The sequence below is a fragment of the Periophthalmus magnuspinnatus genome, chromosome 8 (assembly GCF_009829125.3).
Source record: "Periophthalmus magnuspinnatus isolate fPerMag1 chromosome 8, fPerMag1.2.pri, whole genome shotgun sequence".
Classification (NCBI taxonomy): Eukaryota; Metazoa; Chordata; class Actinopteri; order Gobiiformes; family Gobiidae; genus Periophthalmus; species Periophthalmus magnuspinnatus.
In genome coordinates, this window is record NC_047133.1 from 29556398 (window position 1) to 29582369 (window position 25972).

General features: G+C 39.0%; 3 protein-coding genes across 4 annotated transcripts; all 3 read right to left on the reverse strand.

The window, feature by feature from the left end:
• Positions 1 to 6706: 6706 nt before the first annotated feature.
• Positions 6707 to 13958, reverse strand: LOC117374888 (homeobox protein Dlx3b-like). Its single transcript, XM_033971093.2, has 3 exons — positions 13349 to 13958; positions 9563 to 9747; positions 6707 to 8182 (listed from the first exon to the last, which is right to left on the reverse strand). Exons 1-3 carry the CDS (start codon positions 13842 to 13844, stop codon positions 7751 to 7753), a joined length of 1113 nt encoding a protein of 370 aa, XP_033826984.1. The 5' UTR covers positions 13845 to 13958; the 3' UTR covers positions 6707 to 7750.
• An 804-nt stretch (positions 13959 to 14762) lies between these two features.
• On the reverse strand, positions 14763 to 22785 carry LOC117375037 (26S proteasome non-ATPase regulatory subunit 11A-like). 2 transcript variants are annotated; one of them, XM_033971284.2, is made up of 13 exons: positions 22570 to 22785; positions 22042 to 22143; positions 21589 to 21785; positions 21206 to 21263; positions 20900 to 21094; positions 20252 to 20396; positions 19291 to 19351; positions 18504 to 18566; positions 18303 to 18428; positions 18123 to 18158; positions 17290 to 17341; positions 17073 to 17214; positions 14763 to 15694 (listed from the first exon to the last, which is right to left on the reverse strand). In XM_033971284.2, coding segments are annotated over exons 1-13 (1269 nt in total). In that variant the 5' UTR covers positions 22661 to 22785; the 3' UTR covers positions 14763 to 15693. The 2 variants fall into 2 exon arrangements, with proteins under 2 accessions (XP_033827175.1, XP_033827172.1); XM_033971281.2 differs by having other exon boundaries at positions 14942 to 15694; positions 17069 to 17214; positions 22570 to 22756.
• Positions 22786 to 23932: 1147 nt separating this feature from the next.
• Positions 23933 to 25901, reverse strand: rpain (RPA interacting protein). Its single transcript, XM_033971708.2, has 7 exons — positions 25760 to 25901; positions 25467 to 25661; positions 24661 to 24733; positions 24461 to 24578; positions 24311 to 24374; positions 24082 to 24222; positions 23933 to 23991 (listed from the first exon to the last, which is right to left on the reverse strand). Exons 1-7 carry the CDS (start codon positions 25829 to 25831, stop codon positions 23962 to 23964), a joined length of 693 nt encoding a protein of 230 aa, XP_033827599.2. The 5' UTR covers positions 25832 to 25901; the 3' UTR covers positions 23933 to 23961.
• Between the last annotated feature and the right edge of the window lie 71 nt (positions 25902 to 25972).

Genomic DNA, 25972 nt, shown 5'->3' on the forward strand with positions numbered 1-25972 from the left:
GCTATATGTTCGAAATATTCTAATATAGATCCTTTTTTTTTTTTTCTTTAAATGGGCTAAAGACTATATGGTACAAATATATTGTTCTTGGTATTTGGCTTCACTGTGAAACAGGTTTTGTTTGCTGTCCTGTGCCATATCAACTTCAAAATTGTTACACCAGGATTAAAATATCACTGTAATTTCACTCAAAAATATATTCACAATTTTGGAAAATCGACTCACCTTCATTTGTCCTCTGTTAATCTTTTGGGATTCATTTATTGGATATGCTGTGCTGGTCTGTGTGCGACAAACACTTTCATTGGTTTGATCCTCCTTTTATGTCAGCAGAGCAAGCAAGTTGAAACGTAATCCACCTAAAATACTTCATCAATATTTTTCCTCTGTGTTTTGGTGTGATAAACTCTGAAATTAATGAATCCCAGTGAACCAATTGGATTGCATGTTGAAAATATATTAATCAACAGAACAGCGGTGATTTCTTTGACGTGGGTCTGTGAACAGATAACATCAATTCTTGCTGAAATATGAAAAACAAAATTTTGCTCTTGGTTTAATGCTTGGTTGTTTTTTTCTAGAGTCTGGTCACGGCTCTTGCCCCTCAGACATCTGGAAAAGCAACGAGTCGTCGAACTTTGTCAATGATTTTATAAAATGACCATGTGAATTATAGGTAATTTAAGACACAGCTTGTTAAATAACGCTTTCACTCAGACGCTGTAATTATATGTAATTGTCAGTCAAGGGAATATCCTTCAGCCCGGGGCCCACAGAACAGGAAGTGCCAAATTATCAGAATGGATCAGTCCGAGCTAATCCTTAATTTGTCTTCATTTGACTGATTTATAAAGGTGATAGACCTTTGTTTGTTTAGAGGTCCATTTTATTAACATGTGCAAAGCATGTGTCTATAGGCCGAAGTCGGCACTTGCAAGTCGTGACTTTGAATCAACTTGATAAAATGGACTAAGACTGGGGAGTCGACTGGGATTAGGGGCCAGTGACTCAGGATTTGACTCAGACTTGAGCCCCTGTGACTTGAGATGACTTTATGTTTCTCCTCAAAGGGGTTACTAAGGATGTAAAAGTAACTGAAATACTATGATATTGTACCATCAAATACCTTAGAATGATATTGGACTGTCACAGTCAATTTTATCACAAGCTCCCTTGCTCAAATACACTGTTTTGATGCATCAACAGCTAAAACAGAGGGAACTACCATGATCTGTTGCTCCATTTCAGTGCATACAAAGTAACTGTTATTATGCACTTGATTTCTTTGGTCACAGTAAGTATTGTACCGTGTATCAATTATGAAAATGCAAGCTGTGGTACTTTGGTTTCTGGACTTGAAATGACTTTAGGCTCAAAACAAAGGACTTGGACTCAACTTGGACTTGGGAGACACTGACTGGGGATTTGACTAGGACTTGCTTGTCTTTGACTTGGGACTTGACTCAGATTTGAGGCCAAAACTTTCTTAAAACTTACAAAACAGCGGCTTGGTCCCACTTCTGTCTTTAGGTGCACTGATGTGTGTACAAAAAGTCTTCAATCATATGATAATTGTTTACTGTTGTGTGACAATAGTGGCATTCATTCCTTCACAAATATCTTCTGTGGTAAAGTTGTCATTACTGTTTTGGCTTCAACCATAAAATGTTATTGATATGCATGAGTGACCTCAGATACGCATGAGTGACCTCAGATTAAGAGTTTACTGCTTCGCTCCATGGTGTTTTCTTTTCCATATTTTTTTTTTCCCGATGAGGCATACCATGCATGTCCCTGATTGGCTAATCCATCTGTCAATCATGCCATTTCAAAAAATAGGGAGGTGCTGTTTGATACAATACATAAGCACACAACTACAACTAAGATGACTATATGATTTATTAAATGAATATGGCTATAAGTTTTTGTTGAGTGACCAGCCAGTCCCTTCTGCATTCTGTTTGAATTCAAAAGGCTCTGGACCATAGTGTGAAAAAAATCCATCCTGACGTGGGACAGTCCAACCACAGTTGTTAATTTGTATCACATGCTCCTCAAATGCAGAAAACATCTCCTCTCCAAAATTCTCGTATGATTCAGAACAAAATATATGGCGTATTTTACTCAAGATAAATACGTTTTGTGTTTCAATTGTTGATTCTGCAGGAATCTGTGCTGTTTCTCAGTCCTCTATGTTGTTTTTTTACATTTTTACATGCAAGCTGCCTTGTTTGTTTAGACACGAACAGACCATGCGTCTCCCTCATTGGTTAATCCTCCTGTCAATCTCGCCTTCTGGAATCGGGGAGACAGGATACAGTTCCAGACTCACTCATCTTTGTTAAATTTTTGTCAAAGCGTTGTGGTTCTGGCTGGCCAGGTTACAGTTTTTGTGCAGTATATGCAAAATGTTTGTGGACCAAATCTATTATGTGTCACGTTTGCTTGATTGTTACAGCTTAACCACAAGAACTGAGAGTACTAGCATGGTGTGTGACTGCCATATTTGTGTGGGAACATTGTGCTAATTACGTTAGCTTGTGCTGACCTTTTTTAATGATGTCTTCTTTCCTTCAGAGGATCAAACATCTCTTTCAACACTTCCCATCCTGTTGCTTGCGGCCAACATCACACCACACTTTTATGGAATAGTTTGTTTCACAGACTTCAGGTGCGTCATGTTGTCCTAATAAACCATGGACCCATCAGGAACTGAGCCGAGTTGAGGCAGAATCCATGACTCCCCTGCCTGCTGCAGAGGGCACATGAGGAGAGCCAGACAAACACACGTAGAGAATTAGGCCTATATAAAAGAGGTAAGTGCACAGGGGGAAACAAGAGGGGTATTTGTTATTACTTAGAAATATCAAAATGTCAGCCCACTCTTCACTAATATCTTTATGATGTCTGCAGCAGTGGCTGAAGTACTCAATATTGTTATTTAAGTAAAAATACAGATACTGAGGTAAAAGTTACTCAAGTAAAAGTAAAAGTATCACATGAAAAAATCTACTTAAGTAAAAACATTTAAATACTGGTTTAAAAATGTACTTTCAGAGTAAAAAGTAAAAGTATTTCACTCAAGTATTGTTCATTTGTGAAAGTGTTAATGTAGTGATATTAATTAAAATTATTCATTTGGTCCACAAATGTCGTGGAATAGAAGTACAGATACCTGCTCTTAAATGTAGTGAAGTAAAAGTAAAACGTAGCCACTGTAAAATGCTACCCCCTTTGTTACCTCCCACTACTGGTTGTCTGTAAACTTCAATAAGTGGAGTGAGATATTTAGGACATTGTCAAAGCCAGAAATCGACCCCATAATGGCAATCACCAGATCCTCAGTTCAGCAAAGTCTGTATGCAGCATATTATATTTTTGTGAGTAAGAAAGCAAACTTAATAACTTCCACCAGTTGCATGCCTTTTAGAGACATTGTATTTATTTGGGTTTGATGCTATGGCTATCTTCTCTGCTAAGTTTGAAAAATCGAATAGTCTAATTGCTATTGTTAAGTTTAGCGCTTACCAGTTTTATCTTGCTTCTTTTTTAGGCCACTTACGTAAAACTAGACCTAGACATTGTAACCTATTTTACAGGGTTTTTTAAAAAAATTTTTTATCATGCTATATAGCCGAATTGGGCAGAAAAAATTAAATTTGCATGAGGGCATAAACAAATTATTAAAAAGTCTGTGAAATGGCTACTGGACAGAGTTCCTAAGAGGATTGAAAGCAGAGTGAGAGCAAAGGCCTTTCCTCAGCATCTAATAAATAAATATATAAATAAAACACATTAATGAGAACAAGTCGTGAACAGCGGGGGTTGTTTTACATTAGCTTGTTAAAGTGAAGCCATGTGGAGCCAGTACACACGCACAGACGGATTTAAAGTGTAACTGAGATACTGCAGGACTCTGGTCTCCTGTGTGGAGACATTATAGAGCTGTGCGTAGACATGCTGGGGTTTGGATATTGTAGTGAAAATAAGGCTGAAAAATGTGTTTTCAAAATCTATTCAATGATTAAATTTCTATTTCTGTCACTGTCACTCTTGTTTCTTGGCACATACAGTATATTCATACAATTCACATGAAATTAGGACCTATTAAGATTTCCTGGGATTTAGTGTACACACTTTACTTTGCAATGGTTTTAGTTGTCATTGTTGAATCTCCCAGAGTTCAGCTAGCGTGGTTTAGCCAATCAGGGACACGCATGGCCCATCTGTATCAAAAAATAAGGCATCTTACAAGGAAAAAAGGAAGAAAAAAAAAAAAATCATAATACAGGATCATTGAGCGAAGCCAATCTTTTCATCAGTCACATCATTATGTTTGCATTGCATGAATAAATTTATCTTTACATTTTCACAGTGGATGATGAAATATGCTGACCTTTGAGCCTTGGAGCCACAATTGAAATAAATGCATAAACGCCAATCGGAACAAATATTGTATTCCTTTTGAAATAAGTAAAACGAAATCGATATTATACTGACAGATATTTGATTACTTGTGATTACTTCACAAGTCAATTCAGTTACTTTGTAGAGTACTCGCCAAGTCTAGATTAGTACTATCATTAAAGGGTAAGATATCAAACTTGTTTCTTCATAACATGGATGTGTACTTACTGAGCAGGCCATAGCTGGAGGCAGGGAAAGTAACGTCAGCTCCCAATCTTTCAGGACGCTCTCACACGCCTTCCGCTGCTGAGAGCTCCCCTTCGCTCGCATCTCGCCATCTGATGTCATCACCTCATCTTGCCCTCCAACACCAAACTGTAACCTCAGGTCACCACTCACTCCAAACGACTACCCTTAGCTACACTGTTTCTCTCCATTCAATACAAGCAATAATGCCACTTTAAACCAGAGTCGACACTTTGTGTGTAAAACCATTTGGCTCGTGTAGGTACTGTCACAGGTCGCTACACGTTGATGCTTTGCCGTCTACCTGTCTCCTCTGATGTTCGCATGCATTCTTCTGTGACACCTGGAAGCGGAGGGCTCAGCACAGGAAGGTAAGAACCTAAATAAACAGCGAAGATGTCCCAGAGATAAGGCTGTGGTTTGGGATACACGCCCTGGATGTGCCACTGTTTTACTTTATGGCTATAGGTAATCTACAATACTTCTGTGAATAGTGTCCTGATCTGTGGATTATAAGTAATTCGGAATTAGTTCATTAATAAAGTGAAAGAGAATTCATGATAACCATATAACAACTGAATGATATCCGAATGATATCTTATCTCTGTGAATGATATCCGACCTCATACATGAGATCGGATATTCACAGAGATAAGCGTGCTTTTATAAACATGAATAAGGAGGTCTTTGAACGCCTCATGTAGGACACTTGCATGGCCTCAATGTCAAAAACATGAAGGACACATCAATATCAGTTATGACACTGCCTTGTATCCACTGATGCTTTCCCCCAGTGAAAGTAAATGTTTTTTTATGCCACATTAGATGCTTTTGGACATTTTCTAATAACAATCAGGCAAATAAGAATCACACAGAAGACTGACAGAATGGATTTCTGATGAAAGAACTAAATGGTGTGATCTCAGGTAAGGAAAGATGCTACATTTTTGGTAACATTTTCTGCATTTTCTGCAATAAATATTTCTGACAAATCATCATGTTGTCCTTTTACTGACACCTTGTGGCTGGAGTTAGTATTTTTGATATGGTCTCGTCTGTAACAGTTTTTTTTACAAACAATACAACTGTAAGCTTGAGCAACAACAAGCAGTTGAACCCACATTTCTGTTGGTGTAAGCTTAGTATTTGCTGTGCTGCTTATAACATTTAAATATGTGCTATATCTTCACTTCCAGTGTTACCAGCAGAGGGCAATAGACATAATTCTCTGTGTAACTAGAAGTGTAGTTAACATGGAATAGAACACAAAAATTAGGATTTAGAAAACCTACAATGCAATGCAAAGATATTTTTAAAGGTGGCATGAATATAAATGTGCTTTGAAATGATTGTATCAAATGCAACCTGATCCTTTTGAGTATTTGTAGCAACAGGGTGTTTGTCTGAGTTGTCTTTTTTGGGTGAAGGTTTGTTTGTCATGCACACACTCCTCCCCTCTCCCACTGTAGGCCACATGAAAGCTCCGTACAGCCGCGTGTGTTATTACTGCACTGTGTCTCCAAACAGTCTGCCGCTGTCTGCTCGGGACCAGATGGGTGCAACCTACCTGCCATGAGTCACCGCACAAGAAGGCAAGAAGACACCAGCAGAGTCAACCTTTTATTTTCACCACCAACTCCACCAAGGCATTTGTAAATAAAGAAGACCTGAGTACAGTTTTACTAATACAATATAGTAGGCACAGTTTTCTACATGACACAATGCAAATTATCACAGTGATTCTGAACTGTCTATTGCAAATGTTATCCCTGTTTTTCATGTGATGTTACAGTATCAGTATGATATTTCATTGTGATTAAAATCACCAAAAAAAGTTGTTTCTCTGTAGTTTAGCTTGGTGCCCACTAGATTTTTTTTGACTTGTATGTTTTGGTTTTTTTTGTTTTTTTTTGCCTTTCTTTTTTCATATATCCATACAGGTTATTGCTGCCATTTTACTGCTATGACAACAAGATAGCAGATAGACTGTGTATTGGTGGTGCACTCCTGCTTCTCCTCGCCTTCTGAAAGCTGCTCAAATCTATGCACGCACCCAAAAAAAGTATGCATGTGAATACTAGCAATGTGTCAAAGGGCTTGTGAGAGCTGGGGACAAATAGACTTAGATGTAGATGTAGCCAACACTCTCCCTCATTTCACAAATTGAAAATGAGCTACCCCAGTTTTAAGACAATTTAACTATAAAATAGGCAAAAGTTGAAAAGGTTTTGTTAATTACACTGATGCTTGAGATGCTAACAGTACTAGTACAGTACAGTACAACTCCCAAATGAAACAAATGTATGGAGCAAGCTGGAAATCTGGACACAACACCTAAATAACAATCAAATAAAAACATAAAGTCGGGTTCATATAATGTTTTAATACATTTTCATAGTTGGCAAGTCAAATGTCACATGGCCTTTTCTAGAAAACCATTTATCTGGAGAGCAGAGGCACATTGAATCCTGTTTTAGGGGACAGATATCACCTTGAAGTAGATCATTCTATATCCAAAGAAACCAATTCAGAAGTCCATAGATAGTTGTGCTGATCTGTGACATGGCCTAACTTAACCCCAAGAAGCATCTTTACTGGCTCACAAAGCAACTGCTTTTAAGCTAGTTTGTTGAACAGGTTAAACGTGTTTCTGTTAAATAGTTAAAGTGGGAAAACTAGTTACTAACATAATATTTGCACTCAGGCCCATTGAATGAAATTTAGGGACCAGGGGCAAAAGCCTCACATGCTCCCCCTCTAATATAAATTGCAGTTGCATTTGAGCACCCATAAATGTTTAAATAAATACAGGGAAATATATTCACATAAAAATGCCCTGGAGTAATAAAGAAATAGCACACCTACTTGTCTTATGCTACAGTAAACAATTGGTGTACTTGTATGCTAAGGTGTACTGGAAGACACTTATCTTTGGTACAGTAATTTGTAGTCTTTCTTTGAGTGAGTCCACATCTACAAAATCTCAGTAGTAGAAAAAGGCAAACTATATAAATATGCTGTTTTAAAATATTAAATACAAAACAAAAAATATAATCCTTTATCAGTTTTTGATGCTTTTGGTCATCTCCATCTCAAGTCAGTAAACGGCACCCATGCTCTGAGAGGCTGGCGTTGCTGCTGAGGAAGCCGGGCTAAGGTGCATCGTTCCTGGCTGACCGATGCCTACCTGCACCCCCACCTGCTGGTACCAGTTCGGATGGCTGTACTCGCCCATGTAAGGGGCTGGAGACTCCAATGGTGGCTGAAAGGGAGGCTGCCCCCTACTGGTGGGCTCCAACATGCTGTTATTCTTAGCTCTGCCCCCGCTGTTTGTGCTGCTGTTGCTACTGCTGCCTGTATTATTGTTGGTGTTGTTGCTTTCCCACACTGCAGGAGATGGAGGGGAGTTGCAGGCCATGGAGTCACTGGCTTCGGGACTGTGTTCCAGAGGCATGTCTCCCAAGGGAAACTCGCCATTCTTGTAGAGCTTCTTAAACTTTGAACGGCGATTCTGGAACCAAATTTTCACCTACAAAAACAGTAAAAAAAATTTAGTATAGTTACTCTGATATGCCACTGGTCAAAGCATTTTTTTCCTTGTGTCATAAACACAGCAGTACTATGAATTGAGTTGACATAGCTTTCAGCAGTATCATGTTTGAAAAAGATAATATTGTGTAGATAACAAAATGAAAATTCATGTTATTAGTTGAAATGAAATGAACATACAAAATGGATCCTGCTGTATCTTGTAATTAATAATTACTTAAATAATAATTGTGTTTCTTGAAATTTCACAATAATTTAGTATCTTGTAATAGTGTGATAATTTTATTGTAAAAAATGCAATAGTTTAAAGGTAATAATGACAAAAACCAGTTTGTTTTCATGCTACAAAGTGATGAAATTTATATATATTCAATTGGCAGCAATACATTTCCGCAGATAGGACACATTCTGGTGTTGATCAAAGAGATTCTTGTTTACAATTGCCACCATTTTCTGCTACACAAACTTCATGCCTCAATGAATATCTGCCATTGATTTTAATGCAATCATTTCAAATAGAAGATTAAATGTCTTGTCTTCATGACAAAGATAATCTAATAATATATTACTATTGTTATTGTGACAAAAGACTCTCATAGACAATACAAACATGGGCCTGCATTGTGACTTGAAGGCTGTTATTTCTGGAGCTAACACGAGGAAGTCAATTGGAACGGCCAGCCATAAATTACAAGTGTGGAGCAAGAAACCCGGTGCCACGAGGCTGTATCTGTTATCACCTGAGCGGATCATTCACACCACACTAAATCTGCACAGTCGGCCTGTGTAAAGAACTCCCTCACCACACTGTATCTAGATTTCATATTCCTTTTCTATTCTAGAATTATTACAGAAGTACATTTAATTGAGCTCTATAGAGGAACATATGAATAGGCACATGAATTGTCCGACAACACATCAAAAAGATTGTTAATTTAACTAAGCAGTATAACAGGTTATATGATTCTGTTTATGTATTATATAACACAAATAAATACAGGTTAAATTCAGGCAAAGTACCACACACAGACACTCACAGACAAAATGTTATATGATTAGATTACATCACAAAAGCACCTAACATTCATACATGTATACTTGATTATTGTGTCTGAAAGCTTTTGAATTTTCTTCATGAGTTAAAGAATGTTCAGACATTGGGACTAAAATGGTTTATGTTTAACTGGGAGACTCGCATATTGGCCAGATATTCAAATATTCAGAACAGTTGCTTTTATATAACATGTCTGTTCTGCAATGTCATACAGTATAAATGAATAAGATATTGTAGTGAAACCTTGAGATTAGATGTTGTTACACTCTTTAGTCTGGGTGGTCAATAATGTACAGAGGTGCCTACCTGTGTCTGTGTGAGCCCTAACTGTGCGGCCAGCTCAGCTCGCTCTGGTAGAGCCAGGTACTGTGCGGTCTGGAAGCGCCTCTGCAGCACAGCCAGCTGGTAACTGGAGTAGATGGTCCGCGGTTTCCTCACCTTCTTGGGCTTCCCGTTCACCATCCGCACCTCCATGTCCGGCTCTTCTTTCACTGTGAGACACAACAATATTTTTACCTGCCGTAAAAAACAATGGATGAAATCTAACTAATGTTCTATTTATGTTGAAGCTGTTTGCTGACACACTGATTAATATGCACTGTCCCAATTCAAATAGATAAATACATACAAATCTCACAGTTTATACATATACCCCTCTTGTCCAATATAATAATTGTATGAACATCTCACATATGTTAGCAAATTGACTGCAAAATATAGTTGTAGTCACAATATTGTATACTCTTTGATCAACAGTAAAAAAGGACTATTGTGTGAACTGTCAGTGTCTGGAAAGAGAACATTAGTAACCTACCTGGAAATTTAATTGGCTGGATATTTTTAGTAAAGTTCACAATTAGGTGCCATTTTTGATTCATTAAAATGCAGTGCACTAACATTTATCATAAAGGGGTGCACCGTTTTAAATATGATCACTTCAAAAATAGTTGAATTTTTTACTGTGAGTTTGTGCAAGACTTCAAAAGACCACTTTGTGTGAAGTTGTAGGACAAAAATAGTGGTGGCTGCTGCAACCCCAAAATTTCAAAGAAATTCCGACAGCACTGGGAGCTTATAATTTAGGTCTGAGCGTCCCACAGCCGAGAAGAGACAGAGATTTATAGGTGTTTTTCATGTAGCCTGCAGGGCCGCTCCTAAACTCTACGCCCACTTGAGATCTTAACTGGGACTTAAACTACCTACTGGTCCTATACTGTAAAGAGATGTCTGACATTTCAAGATTTGCTTCCTGGTCTAATGCTTTTATTTAAACGATGTCATTGAATACGTTGTAGTTTTCAAGACATTGGATACAGTATTAATTTCAAGAGAGTAAATCAAGCCAAATTCAAATAAATAAAAAATTCCAAATCAAGAGCGTAGTCAGCAATGCATCAGTTTATTTGCACGATGTGTACCTAACCTACACACTTACTATCTTTAATGGAGAGCCCCATATCGTGAGGCACTTGTTTGCATGTTTACTGTTTGTGGAGTGGCGGTGGTGGCGTGTAGAAGGTGGGAGGGCCTGGAGGAGCATTGTGTGATAAGGAGCCATCGCTGTTGGATGATTCAAAGGCCAAGGCTGACTGACATGCCTTAACACCTGATATTTCATGGCTACAGGCCAAAGTCCCCCAGGCCCTTTCCAACAGCCAGCTCCGTTTCTCAGAGGAATTTTACAAACAATCGCCAAGTGGTTTGGAGTGGTTCACTTTAGACATGTTCACAATTTGACACAGAAAATACAAATACAATATCTTGTTTTATAATTATTGTTAAAAATGTCAAAGGTTAAACTTCACTTTCCCTTTTGGCCGTCTCTGTGTACATTGCACTAGTCTTGTGGAACACTGGTTATGTCATGAGGGAAGAAAAAGTCCTCAAATGAACTTTAAATGGCAGTGACCTAAATATTATGACTTAATTATATTACACAAAAACAAATCACACATGTTATAGTTGCTCTGCTTTTCAACAAAGTACTATTCAAGAATAAACATTTGTATTCTTACTTCCCTCTCTCTGTACAATGGTGAATGTGGCAATATTATCAGTACTTAAAGGTGCACTATGTAACTTTTTGATAGGGGATCCAACACCTATTTGTATTATTGCTGAACTTGGAATGTTCCACAGAATAGCATTAAGCTTGTTTATCTTGCATTTATTCAATTACAGATGTTTTATTGCTCAAAAATACAATGAAAAAACATACATAATTAACTGTGAGCAAGATCACTTCAAGTTCACCACAGAGAACTTAGCCTACGTGCATTACCTGCTCGTCACCATGGAGGCAGATACAGTTCCTGCCGTACTATGGAACATTGTCTGCAAATAGCATCTCATAGTTATATAGTGTACCTATAAATCAGTTACAAGGCAAAGAGATTTAAAGATCCAGTTTTTGGGAGCTTAATGGTGATTTTATCTACAGAATAATTTTAAATCATTTGTTATTACTCATCTCAAACTTTCAAGAGTTGTGGTTTTCTTTTTGCTCTTAAGTTATTTTTGCATCAAGATAAGATCAGATTGTTGTGCTTTGGAAGCCATGTCTGTCTCCATTATAAATGTATTCCTCACATATGCAGTCATATGCTTACAGGCTTTTTAAACCTTTGGTCATTTTGCATTTCATATTGTCAAACTTAAAATAATAAGTATGTGGAGAAAAGGTAACTCAAGATTTGAAGTTTAAAGTTGACCCATAAGAAATGTATACAATAGGCCAATTCAGTCATTTCCTTTTGCCTATATTTGTGCCCCCTGAGTAGTCAGAATAATTACAGATTTTACTGATTACCGATGATCATAATATTACAAAGTTTCTATCTTGAAATGTGTTAAATATGTTCATAATTGTTTCGTGTTTTGTTTAGGTTCACAAAACAATGAACTAATCCAAAAACAAATCAGCATGTTGCTTTGGGTTGCCATATTTGTATCTTCCATAGCAGCTAATATCGTCTCAGTTAAAACTCAGATAAATCAGAGAGCACCGGCTACATAAACCACCAGAGGGTGCAAGAATTCCACAAGGCCCAATGAGGACTGGAGTAGTTTAAATATGGCTTAAAACTATTCCTCTCGCCTGCTACCATTAGGGTTGGATAGTTGCCTAGTGAAAATTCATTTTGTGCTCAAATCAGTCAGATGGAAGTAACTTAAAACAACTGTTACAGGCTATGGTTTACCACAGCATGACATCACAAGGTCTTAGAGACAGACTAAATACACTACATTAGTGGTTCCCAAACTGTGGTATGGGTACCACTCGGTATGTGAAAGGGGGAGCAAGGAGAGAAAATTACTGTCTTTATCGTCTTTGGTGTATTTATTCGATCAAAAATGTAAAAATAAAGAGGATTATAACTATTAGACATTGTATGTTGTGTACAGCGTCCACAGACATTTTTAAAGAGTGTTTGAGTAGTAGAGGTACACAACTGATCATCAGAAGTGCCTGGGGGTATGCAACAAAAAAGAATTTGAGAAAAACTTCTCCACGAGATTCCTCATGTGCAAATAACATAAAACATAGTATTGGGTCAAATATTATTAAAAGTTTTAAGGGTAAGTTTAGCATTTTGCTGTAGGCCTATTTGGCGCTTATTGCTTGTTAGACAAAATCATTAAAAGAGCTGCGGTCAAGACAAGTCTTCACGCAATTCATTCAACAGGCTATAACAGATGAAATATTCTAGTACAGTGAACATGGATTTGTGAGAGTAAGAAAGTCAGGCCAAGTGGTGTGACGTAAGTTCTGCTTGCAAACTTATAGTAAAACGTGAAACAAACAGGCACGAATTACAATTTCACTAAGGGGAACTTAATAAGGATGAATAATAAAGATTCTGTTGAAGCACAAGACCGAACATCAAATTAGGCCTACACAGCAATCTATAGCTTACCGTGCGAAAAACTCCCATACAATTACCGACTTCCCACAGGTTGGCGAGACATGAGCTCTGACAGCCTTAGGTGGTCAATGCAGGTTGACTCATTCTTGTGCCAAAATTGACCTCAACAATCATATAAGCCTACATAGGTCTATGAACGCAACTGTGCAAGACAAGTGGTACTCACCGTTCTCCTGTATATCTCTGCTGAACGCACTATGCTCCCTGTATGCTGTGTGGGGGTACGGGCATTCTGTCTTTCCCACAGGGTAGCCGGTGCCTGTAGTCATGCCGTTTAAGTTGTAGTGGTGGTACGCGTATGGGTTCATATGCTGGGCCGTGTATGCCTGTTGCGCGCTGGAGTAAAAATCCTGTGCACTGTGACTACTGTAGAAATCTGCCGATGAGGACTCCTGTGGCGTGGAAGATTCTTTCGCGGAGCCCGAGATGGAGCTCAGCTCAGGTATTGAGGGCTTTTTCTCCGCGTACACAGGTGACCCTTGGCCATTCATGTTGCTGCGCTTTGGAGTTGTACCGAGTACGGCACAGTGTGGATGAGTTCCCAAAGAGCTTCGACGCTGTCCACGGTGGCGTCGCCCAGCCCAACTGGAGCTCCTAATTACAGGGCGCGCCAAGCCGAACCAGGCCGACCAGGAGAGAGGGAGTGCACGGCTCCTTCTCATTGGCTGTCGCCCTTCTCCCTACCTCTGCCCCGAGGCCAACGCAGCACTCACTGTCGCCTGTCTGGCTCCCCGCTTCTTCCCACACAAACCTCCACTACGCCTCCTCCGAAGTCTTGGCAACATGCCCCAGACTTCAGTCATTCTATTGGTTATAGGCCCACCTCAACTCTTTTCAGAATAGTCATACATAGTGTTGTTTTGGGATAGTTTTATGTCAGTTTATCCAAATTAACCTTATGCTACTGTTGTTTAATCAAAGCCTTATTTACATGCGTCTTAGCCTTATGTGTTTACCTGTCATAGGCTTCACCCACGCCGCGGGCAACAAAAAGATCGCTGTAAAGTTTACCCTTAGCCTGGGAGGTTGACACGCCAGGGATATGAGTCAACGATATGAGTAGGCCTACAAGCCTATCTCAATCAATGGTATAAAAAAACAAGAGGAAACAGGTCGTTTTTGGCACCATTAAACCACCCCGAGACAATCTAGGCCAAATGGCCCACTTTATTTCACAGAAGGCCCCATATTATTTGTCAGAATAGTAGCTGTATCATTTTTAGCAAATTAGATCTGGTTCTGAATTAACAGACTACATCCTATAATTAAGATAAAAGTGCTAATTGGGTTCCTACAGTAGGCCTATAGTCGTTTTTTTTTGCCAAAATGATTTCAAAATTTCCCTGCGATCTTTAGAATATAGATTTCAGGAGTTTGAGCCACATAATTTCAGTGTACGCAAGTTCTTCATTAGCCTACTGACGCTATTTCATTTAGGTAGGAGGATACACTCTTCACTTCTAAGTTATATCAGGTAAATGAGGACACACATTAAGCTGGCCTTCCTGACCTAGATCTGAAATATTTTAATATAATATAATCAATAAAAGGTATGCCAAGTCATGCAGTAACAACTCTGTATCGTGGAATGTTTTATTTCTTTTTATTGAAAGTTAACTGCTTAGTCCTTTCAAAATAATTAGTGGAAATTCACAATTTTTTTCAGTGCAACTTGACCATTGTCTTTACAAGCCTGTGATCCCATTTGACTTGTCCACAGTTAAGCATCAAAAGCACTTGTTGTGACCAACACTTCTCAAGCTAGTTTTTGATTTATTTTTTAAAAAGAGGAAAAATCATAAACCTGCAGTGTACAAGAAAGGAACTTGATAATTACAGTATATACAAACAAGTGGACATTCAGGTTGCAAGATCTTCCTGGTGTGGTCCCGAGGCTTGTACAGAATTTCTCCAAATGCAATGAAAACAATTTGTAGTCACATGGATGTCAAAACTCATGGCTGAAGGTAGGTCATTTTAACAATCTCCTTAAGTTGGCAATTTGAACTAGCTGATTTGACAACTAGCCAACTTGCAAACCCTTTTAAGACAATTGCAGCAGGCTTAGTGTGATTCTTTATATTACATATGTAGAAGTACTGTAGTGTATATGCATCTTTATTGGTATATTACAATACTCCCTGATGGCCAGCGCAGAGAAGTATTGGGAAAAGCAGGTGGTATGTGTCCCGTTTTCACACATAAAGCAGATCTGGAGAAATTGAGTGATGTAGTGCCTGTGTTTGCTGTGTTTGTCCATAAGGAGGCACTGTGTACATTAACTCAGTTAGACTGTGAGGAGGAGACGGTAGGGGGTGGAGGAGAGCAGTTGGAGGAAAGGGGAGCCCACACTCTCGCAGACTTGACTGCTGCATCCACTGGTCTTATTTGCCTGCTGGGCTGGACAGTGTTTGTGATCGTTCCCTGGCCCCTTTGAGTGTTCCAGTGAGCGGACAGCATAGATTCAACTGGTGCACACTGCATAGACCTGGAGGACTGGCTGGTTTAGGCTCTGCAGCAAGACAAGAGAGACTCACTTTTAGATGATGATTCAAATAGTCAGATGTATGTGAGTGAGTGAGTGAGTATGTATGTATATATGCATGTATGTATGTATGTATGTATGTATGTATGTATGTATGCATGCATGCATGTACGCATAAATATATACACCGTATTTTCTGGACTATATGTCGCTCTGGAAAAAATACATAATAATGAAGAGGGGAAAAAAAAAACATAAGTCGAATTTTTTGGGGGAAAATCCGAGAGCAAGAACAGACATTTTATCTTTAGCAAGTTATAATAGCAATAAAATAGAGAATAGGCTGAATAGCAGTACAGCACACCAACGCAACACATAGACAACGAACTGAATATATATCTGGTATGTTCATATAAGATATTAACATAAGCAGGCTTGTCCACAATCACAAAAGGCATAAGAGTTCTTTTCACTCTCGTAAAACCACAGTAAACAGATGTTTGCTAGTTCTATGGTGTGAACTTTGATGAAGAAGTAAAAGCACAGTAAACACATCAACTATAACATAGGCTCTAGCTCATATTACATATACACACAAAACTGGATATGAACGCATGGAAAATATACATACCACTCTGGCCTGCTACCAAACAAACCAGTGAACCTAAAACTTTATATTTTACCTCTCAACTGTTTCTTAAGTAGTGCACTGTCAGGTAAGACTTCACATTTGTGTAAAAGGCTGAACCGGAAAACAGGAAGTAGTTTTCGCAACGTTTATGGTCTTATAAAAGAAGGGGAAATAAGAGGAAATGAAATATGAAATGTATAAAAGAAAATGAGTCAAGTATATTTTCGTACAGGTATTACAAACACAACAGCACCATCTAGTGGTCAAACAACTGAACTGTAACATGTATAATCAAATGTTACCAAGCACATACGTAAACATGTGCATGAAGCATAGACAGCGAACTGAATACATGTCTGGTATGTTAACGTAAGATATTAACAATTAATTAGATAACTAAAGCATAAAAAACAGACAATCAGAATTCACGCAATACCCAAGGGAAACAATGTGTTGACTGGTTGACTAATCTAAGAAAATATATTGCTGACTAAATATAATGGTTAGTTTCAGCACTGTATGTAGAAAGTCTGGCGAATCCCTGGATTTGAAATAATCTACCAGCCGTTGTAGAAATGAATCGGTAGGTACACACGAGGTGCACGATTGGTTTGTCCTGGTATTCAGGCATTTAAAAAAAAAAAAAACTCCTTACCCAGCATGCTCCAGCATATTTCATTGAGGCAATAGCACCATTTATAAGAACATTCTAAAAATATGATTTATGAGTTATGGTTACTAATTAGACTTGGCATGACTGAAAGCACTACCTACTATGACAGCTTCTTGGCTTTGTTGTACAGTGAGTCCACCACTTTACTCATGTTCTGAATGGTCTCCAGAGCTGCCTCATACATTTTGTCTACGACTGGTTCTTCAAATACGATCAGCACGCCTTCACCTTGATCCAGAATACCTGATGAGGCACAAAGTAAAACTAAGACTCATGGCTTTAGACTTATTGAGTGCATATGGAAAGTAAAGAACTTACCATGGAATTTTTGGTCTAAAATCATCTGTGATAATTTTCGTTCCACTTCTCCCTAAAAAACAAAACAAAAAACAAAGCGAACAATAGTACAATAGTTTTACTGCTTATCAGGGTTATGGTGCGTTCACACTGGGGCGTCAAGGACGCACTGGACGCCTCTATTTGGACGCCTGTACATTATGAGGGCAGACGCCTTGGTCGCGCATATAAAGAGCGCGTCTAGAGCGTCGAGTGTTTTCCCGCTCTGTTTGTGCACAATGGCAGACTATGCTGAAAGAATAGCTTTGGTGTATTTACTGCACAAAATTCATCAACGGAGGCGTGTCTGGGTTCACGACATTATTCAGAGGTGTTCGGAGTTTGGTGAGTTCCATCCCTTGCTCCAGGAGCTCCGTCTGGATGATCAGCGCTTCCAGCGGTATTTCCGTGTGACCCAGGCCCAGTTCCATGACCTGCTGTCCCGCATTGGTGCGCGGATAATGTACGAGGACACCAACTACAGGCGCTCGATTCCAGCTGTGGAGCACCTGTCCATCTATCTTCAGTTAGCACATATAAATATTAATAATTCTAAGTGCAATAATAATAATTTATTTAGTATTCATGTATTAGCAATTAAAAGTAGCTTAGCGCTTCAGAATGACGTCGCTGTGTCACTGGACCGTGGTCTCTGATTGGTTGACGCTGCGCGTCAAACGGCAAAAAGTTCAGCTTTTTTCAACTTCAACGCCTGAGACACGTGTCCACCATTGACTTTACATGTAAACTGGACACCCCCGACGCCCCGGTGTGAATGCACCATAAGCAGTTGAAATAAAATTGACTCATGCTACCTTAGAAAGCTTGATGAGAGAAGAGATGTGTGATATCTGCAAGAACGAACAGACACACAAAACATTAAACTGATAAAATTGCTCAGACTTTAAATCAGTGAACTGGATCACTGAAAATCAGTGAACAGTAAAATAAAGAAAGCAGTACTCTACACATATTTGTGATAAGTTATAATGTACCTGCACTCTTGAGAAGGGCTCAATGACCCTAATCAGGTTCTGCTCCAGCAGGTTGTCGTACAGTTTGGTCAGGTGTGTACTGATGATGGGGTCGTCCCTCAGCTCTGCTTTGTAATCTGTTAATGCCTGCATAAGAAACAACAAACATGTAGTTCTAATCCAAGACCTAATATCGATGTTATTATTACACACAGTACCAACCTTTTCAAAGTCTGCCAGGGACCGGTTTTTGCTGGCCAGTGCTACACATTTAAGTGACTCTGTCTGAGAAGACAAAAATTAACATTGCAGTTGAATGTAATGCTCACATATCTACAATGCCACATGCCAAGTGGAAAACCTCAATGTAATTTAAGTTGTTTCAGTTTCAGTTTAAGAAAATGTTACCTAAAACCTAACAATTATCAGCTCTCTAACAATTATAGTTTAAATCAGTGGTTCTCAAACTTTTCACAGCAAGTACCAGTCCGAGATGTTATTTGGTGTTCTGAGTACAACCAGATCTCAACCCAGCTGAACCCAGGCCTATATTAGTAGGCCTGTCACAAAAATATAGACTATAAATGATAACACTGAAACCAAACCATTAAGCAGAATTATGTCCAAAAAGTATTCTAAATGTACAATATTGTAAAAAATTTGATGCATAGTACAGAAAAAGAACCAAAATGTTACCAAAAAAAAAAAAAAAGAAAAAAAAAAAAGTACCCCCAATAAATATTGACCCCCCCAAAATTGTCGTTCCTTCTATCTTGTGTTGAACGATAAGCCGATATAGTAATTAAGGTGAGAGGCCGATAAGTTTGAGCTAAATATCTTCTAAATTAGAATAAAGTCTATAATGGGAATCAACCATGGATAGGGCAGTTCAAAAACAATGATTAATGCAAAGGAGGACAAAAATATTAACAGATGCATCTCTATTTTTAACAAATACTCAAACGGCAGAGGACATGTTAAACAAATGTAGTAAAGTAAAAAGCACTACTTGTCTGCCAGCATAGCGCAGAGCCAGCTTTCCACTGATGAGCGCCTGTACGTCTTCAGGCCTGTAACACACAGATCACACAGTTAAGTCCCCAAGAAAAGAGCTCCCACCTACACTAATTTTAGAACATGTCTAGGACAGGTATGAATGCACGGCAAGGCAACAAAATACACAAAGGCTTAGATAGCGTTAGCTTGTTTACATGTATGTCCACTGAAATGTTATGTAAAAACTAATGTTAAGATAAAGAGTAATGACAAAATATAAACTATTGAGAGTAATTTAAAGAAGGTGTATTTTATTTATATGGGGTATTAACTGTTAGCACATAATATATTTAGATCACCAGGTTACCTTTTATAGTTGCTATAGTTGCCTTATAAAACATGTTAATGCGTTGTTTAAGTTTCACTGTCCTTTTTGACACTCTGAATCCTCCCTCCTTTTGTTCTCTACGCCAACTCACTCACCCTTCAGAGCGCCATCACAACACAATTAGTATGAATCCCACTGATAAAACTACTACACATTGCATCAGGTTTGCACCATGCTTTTGTGTCTTTATGGAAACTTGTTGTGTGGGAGCATGGTTGACATAAGCTTGGGCAGAATTTTGCAGCTAACTGCAAGGAGGGTTTGAATATGGCCTGGGTGAGATCACTAAATTACTGAAACATGCATGAGCAACATCTAAAACCTCTTCAGGCATGTTTTTGATGAACAACATTATAACATGGTAGAAAGTATGGTGTTTGAGAACTCATTGTTATTTACAATAACACACAGATCTTGACATCTTCAATTAACAGTGAAAATTTTTGTTAACATAAAAAAGTCAAGGATTTGAAATATGACAATTTGCTTACACTTACAAAATGTATCACTATCAAATGTATCAAATTGCCCATTACTTCAGTACTGTGTTTGCTGTTGTTCATGTGACTTGTGGGTTTATACTCACGTGTTGAGCATGATTTTACACAGCAACATGTACTTGAGGGCCGTAATGGCTCGGGGATTGTCAATGGAGTCGTATCCCTCGAAGGCCTCGTAAAAATAAGAGTACGCCGTTTTCCAGTCCTTCTCCTCAGCTGCGTGGATTACACCTGATCATGACAAACAAAATAAATGAGATTAGAAAATGTTTTATTGTATACTATAACAGCGCCCTTTCCATGCATTAATCAAGCTTTTGTAAACTACTTTTGGAGTTGGTTGCTACTTGGTTTTTCAAGTTATACTGTATATGTGAAGGCAATAAATAATCACAGGGTTGGTCACTCTTGAATCCAAAAGGTATTTTCAATTTGATGGTACTGGTTAGACGCCCTTGGATTTATCCAAGAGTGAAGCTGGCCTCCTCTTGTTTACTAGCTAACAACTATGAATTATTATGCCCCTATTGCTGAAGGTGAGATGGCCAATGCACAATTGTCCCAATGATCACTGTTGAAACCTTCTCTACATTGAAATCGCTCTTGGATGAATAAGAGATTACAGTCTCATTTGCAGTGTTTTCCAATGGCTTTTGTAAGCAGTGTGAGTCATTCTGCTCTATGCTGCATCAAAACACCCCCCGGTTGATAGATAATTGGCAGTGGCTCCATACCTGACTGCATATCGAGAGCTGCTTGTAGCTTGGGGGGGCAGTAGATGGCGTTGGCGGTGGTCCGAGCTGAGGTGAGGGCGGCGCGGGCTTTGGGTAGGTTACTAAGCGCATGATAGGTCTTACTCTCCAGGAGCTGCACCTCCACCAACAGAGCCTTGTCATCCAACTTCTTCAACTCCTGCAGCAACTGGGATCCTGCAAAATGCACCATGGCAGTAGGGTTTGTGTGGGACTGTGTAGACCACAAACTTTTTTTTTTTTCTTTTTTTTTTAAGTGTAACTTGTTACCCAAACGCTAACACTTACCCAAAAGTAAAGCTTCCTGGTAGCACTTTGTGTCAAAATACAGTGAGATAAGTCTGGCCTAAGGAAATGAAAGAAACAAATTACAAAGGTTTTTTTTCTAATTCCATATGAATAAACCACAGGAAAAAAGCAAACTGTTCACCACTGAACGTGGTAGGCATTTGAGGGCCAGAAAAGAACGGCTAAATGAGTTTGTTTACAAGAAAATCACCATCAGTCTATATCCCTCAGAGTCAAATTTGACATTTCTCTTCTTGTCACAGGGTAATATAGTGATTTATTAGATTGAAATCCTTGAGTCATAGTTGGAGCTGTTCTATTTGAACTGATATGACCTCCTCAAATGTGCATTACTTCCTGGTGTGACTCCTGCCACCTCTCACCTCCAGTGCTTGTCGGAGGAAGGTTCTCTTCTCAGCTTTGGCCCACTCAATGCATTCCAGGCACAAGTCCACTTCCTGTCCCGTGGCAGCCTCCATGTCCAGGAACATGTCAAGGAGGGAGCGCACCAGCCGCGCCGCCTTGGCTTTAGAGATGGAGTTGAGGAATGGTCGCACATATTTAAGGAGACCACCAAGCTCTAGAGGGGAGACAAAGTTAAATAAACATTTTAATATGCATGCTGCTGTTCTGCCTTTACAATCTACCAAAGAACTTGATTATTTTAAATTCCAAAATTAACTTTGTCTATCTACATCTATAAGTTGTTAATACAGACAAAACTTTTTATTAGTTAGTATGTATGCAACTTACTGTGGTATTGTGACGTAATGATACTTTCCCTTTGTTTTTTTCTGCAACTGGGGTTAGTTGGGGTTAGACAACATAGAGTTTACCTGCTGCCTGACCCGTCTTGGCCAGCAGCCCTCCAAGCTCCAGGATGCTTTGCTCTTTAATCCGCACTGCCTCCTCATCGCTGTCATGGATGTCCCGCTTCACTGAACACACAAACAGAAAAGTCATAGTTTAGCAATAAAACAACCCCGGACTAAAGCTAAATGTCCAACTGAGTCTTGTCAGCGGATGCGTCACGTGAAGAATCATGGCACAAAGTAACTAAGCAAAAAAAACTGAAATTATTGAATTATATCCCCTCAACAAGATTGACATGGCTTTCCTGTTAGCAACACACTTTTCATGTTAAAGGTACCTGGCTTAGCTGTCACCAAGTTCTGTCAGATGAATGAAGTGGTCGCTAGCCTTGAAGCTAGCCGGTGTGTTGCTAGCGGCTAAAAAACGGCTGCTGACTCACTGCACAAACATTAGGCTACCGCACGCAACTTAGCTTAGCTGCTAACAAAAGCTAGATGTGTGCATGGCTGTATACAGAGGCCTTTGTACCATTTTTTGTCATCAGCACATACCTATGGAGTGGAGGATATCAATAGACGTATTCCGGTCAGTTCCAATAAGAGACTGTGCTCTCTGAAATTCAGCCACAGCCGCGGCTGCCATATTCCCCTCTGCGTCGCGCCGCTTCGCTCCGCAGTCAGTCCGCAGTCAGTCCGCTCAGTCGCCTGCGCTCCTCTGCTCGCCCCGCTCGCCCCACTCACCTAGCTCTGGTCAATGTCGTCCTCTACAGGAAACGAAGAGCTATTTCTGCCTCTTCTGTTTAATCCACACACTGTACGTGTGCAGAATTTTAATGCCCACAGTCATCTGAGGTAAACTATTCTCTGTTTGCTGCAGTCTACAGCATTTTTAGTTTATTATTTATTCTCAATTCAATTACATAACAAGATAACCAATATTTTAGTTTAGACATCATTTATTGGAATGTTATAACACTGCCTGTTCAAAACAAAGTTGCTACCTGGATTTAACTAAGCAAATGGTCAGATCTAGGTTCAGCAACAGTATGTGCTCAAAGAATGTCAGCTGACTACCTGAATATACTGAATGACCAGGTTTTTCCATCAATGATTTTTTCTTCCCTGATGGCACAGGGATATTCCAAGATGACAATGTCAGGATTCATCTGGCTCAAATTGTGAAAGAGTGGCTCAGGGAGCATGAGACATAATTTTCACACATGGATTGGCCACGAAAGAGTCCAGACCTTAACCCCATTGAGAATCTTAGGTATGTGCCGGAGAAGGCTTTGCGCAACAGTCAGACTCTACCATCATCAATGCAAGACCTTGGTGAAAAATCAATGCAATCAAATTGAAACAATGCCACAGCAAATGCCGTATGCTGTAATCAAAACTAAAGGCGGTCCAACAAAATATTAGAGTGTGTGACCTTTTTTTCGTGGAGACGTTTTTGGCTAGGTACTGTATATTTGTTTTTGTTGCCCTTTATAATAAAGGTTATGATCTAGTCTAAAAGGCAGTCTCACTTCACTTAAACCAGAAGCAAATACCAATTTTTAATGAGTAATTTATTTATGGCTATCATTGTGTATGTGGGCAAAACACTTCAGCTTCATATGATGTGAGTGATTGGTGGCTGATAGCAGATTGGCAGCCCCACTTCCATTAGTCTATTCCTGGACAGTCACAACTACTAAGTACACAGATCACCATGATCACCAGGTGTGATGTGAATGAATATTGTAATGTACAGCATCTTTGTGTTAAAACACTCTTAAATGTATACATAATATTAATAAATAGCAGAATACTTATAACTATCTAAGTATCCAACTAAACTGTTTCTGATCAATTGTTGCTTAGAAAATAAGGAGCAAATAAAAATAAACCTTTATTTTATACTATACTTAAAATATGAAATTCAAATATACAAATAGACTCTCACAGGACAACAGACAAATAGTCACAGGCCTGTAAGAAAGAAAAAGGCCATTAGCTGTGTTATACAAGCAAGAGCACATGAAATATTGGGTTGATAATGTCAAATATTGCCCTAGTTACCTGGCAGCTCATCAGCAGGCTAGGAGGACTGTCTGCATTAGATGCCATAGAAAAGATGGGATTGTCAAGGCAATCCTCCATGTGCTCAGAAACTCGGGATTCCAGCAGGTGTTTTAGAACTTCTGGACTGATATTGCGACTCTACAGTAGAAAGGTTCTCAAGTGTTACTTAGTCAACACACAGCCATTGATATCAAATAACGATATAGTAAATAAAATGGGTTTATACCCTAGTATTAATATATACTCCACAAGAACAGGAAATAAAAATATTATTTACAGTCAGATTATTCCTAGAAGAAGAGATGAAATGTTAATTCTGTTCAGTAATTCTGAGTTACAATAAAGTTGCAAACAAAAACCTGCAAATTTAACTTACACATGGCAAATGGGACAAATTATTTGATCCATGTCTTGGTCCAGTCCTTCCACTATAGATGATATATATTGTTGTTCAAACTGTTGATTTTTCTCACATTCTTCAATTATGGACATTTCTATAAGATTACTCACATTAGAAACTGTCTTATTTCTTGAGTCGATATGGGATCTATGCATTTTAATATAATAGATTACTACCATGAGACAAAAGCTCCTGCTGGATTTCTTCAAGTACTGCCAGTTCATCATATTCCTTTGTGACACCAAACATCTGAAGAGAAAAAAAAAAAATACAATGCCAAATGCATCTATCCTTATTGTTGATGAAGTCAAATCACAAAAATATAACCTGTAACTTAGCATTGCCAATGACAAAAATGTTACAAGTCTGCAGGCATCCAAGGGGTGCCTCCTTGGATGTGAGAATATAGTATCGCTAAAGGAAAAATGCCTCACCAAAATTTTATGAAGCTAAATACTCTCCCTGGCCAAAAAAAAAGTCATCACCTGGATTTAACTAAGCAAATAGGTATGAGCCTCCTCCAGTTGGTCAGGTCTAAGTTCAGCAACAGTATGTGCTCAGAGTGAGGCCAGCTGACTACCTGAATATACTGAATGACCAGGTTTTCATTAATGGATTTTTTTTCTTCCCTGATAGCACGGGCATATTCCAAGAGAACAATGCCAGGATTCATCGGGCTCAATTTGTGAAAGAGTGGTTCAGGGACATTGAGACATCATTTTCACACATAATGCTGTAATTTCACACATGCTGTAATCAAAGCTAAAGGTAGCTCCAACGAAGTATTAGAGTGGCGACTTTTTTTGGCCAGGCAGTTTCCAGTTATAGAGGGGTGAAATGATAAATATAACTGACACATCTTATTGAGTCACCACGGAGCATGCACATTTAAATTTTGATTGGTCTCCTCTAGATGCCATAGTATTTTCATTTACATGTGACAGTCATTTTAGAAACTGTCGAAGTCTTGAGGCAGACCGACCTCTGTCATGTCACTGGACCCCCATAGAGAGGGAAGGTTGTGCTGGTTTTCTGCCTGCAGAGCGCTCCATTCCTCCTCCATCACCTCCTGGACGATAAAGGACCCTCCCAAGGCTTTACGCTGGGGACTCCCCCCCATTTGTCGGTAGCGCTCCAGCAGTTTGGACCTGCTGTTCTTCAGTCTGTCCACACAGCGCTGATAAAGGACAAGGAAGACATAGCACACGTTATGTTACCTTAAAACTGCTACCAACAAGTGTTAGCGATGTCAAACATCAATAACCTCTTCCTGACCTTTCGGTACGCTTCTTTCCATGGTGGGGTGGTGGGTTTATAAAGAGAACGGTGTCTAAATAAAGCATCCATTACCACTGATCAGTCTGCTAGCTTCTTCCAAGAGCACGACAGCGCCAAAATAAAAACATTCCAGTTTTTAACCCCGTGCTCCGGAAGTGGATGTGAGTTGCATTATGGGTATTATAGTTCTCCATTATTTGTATTATGATT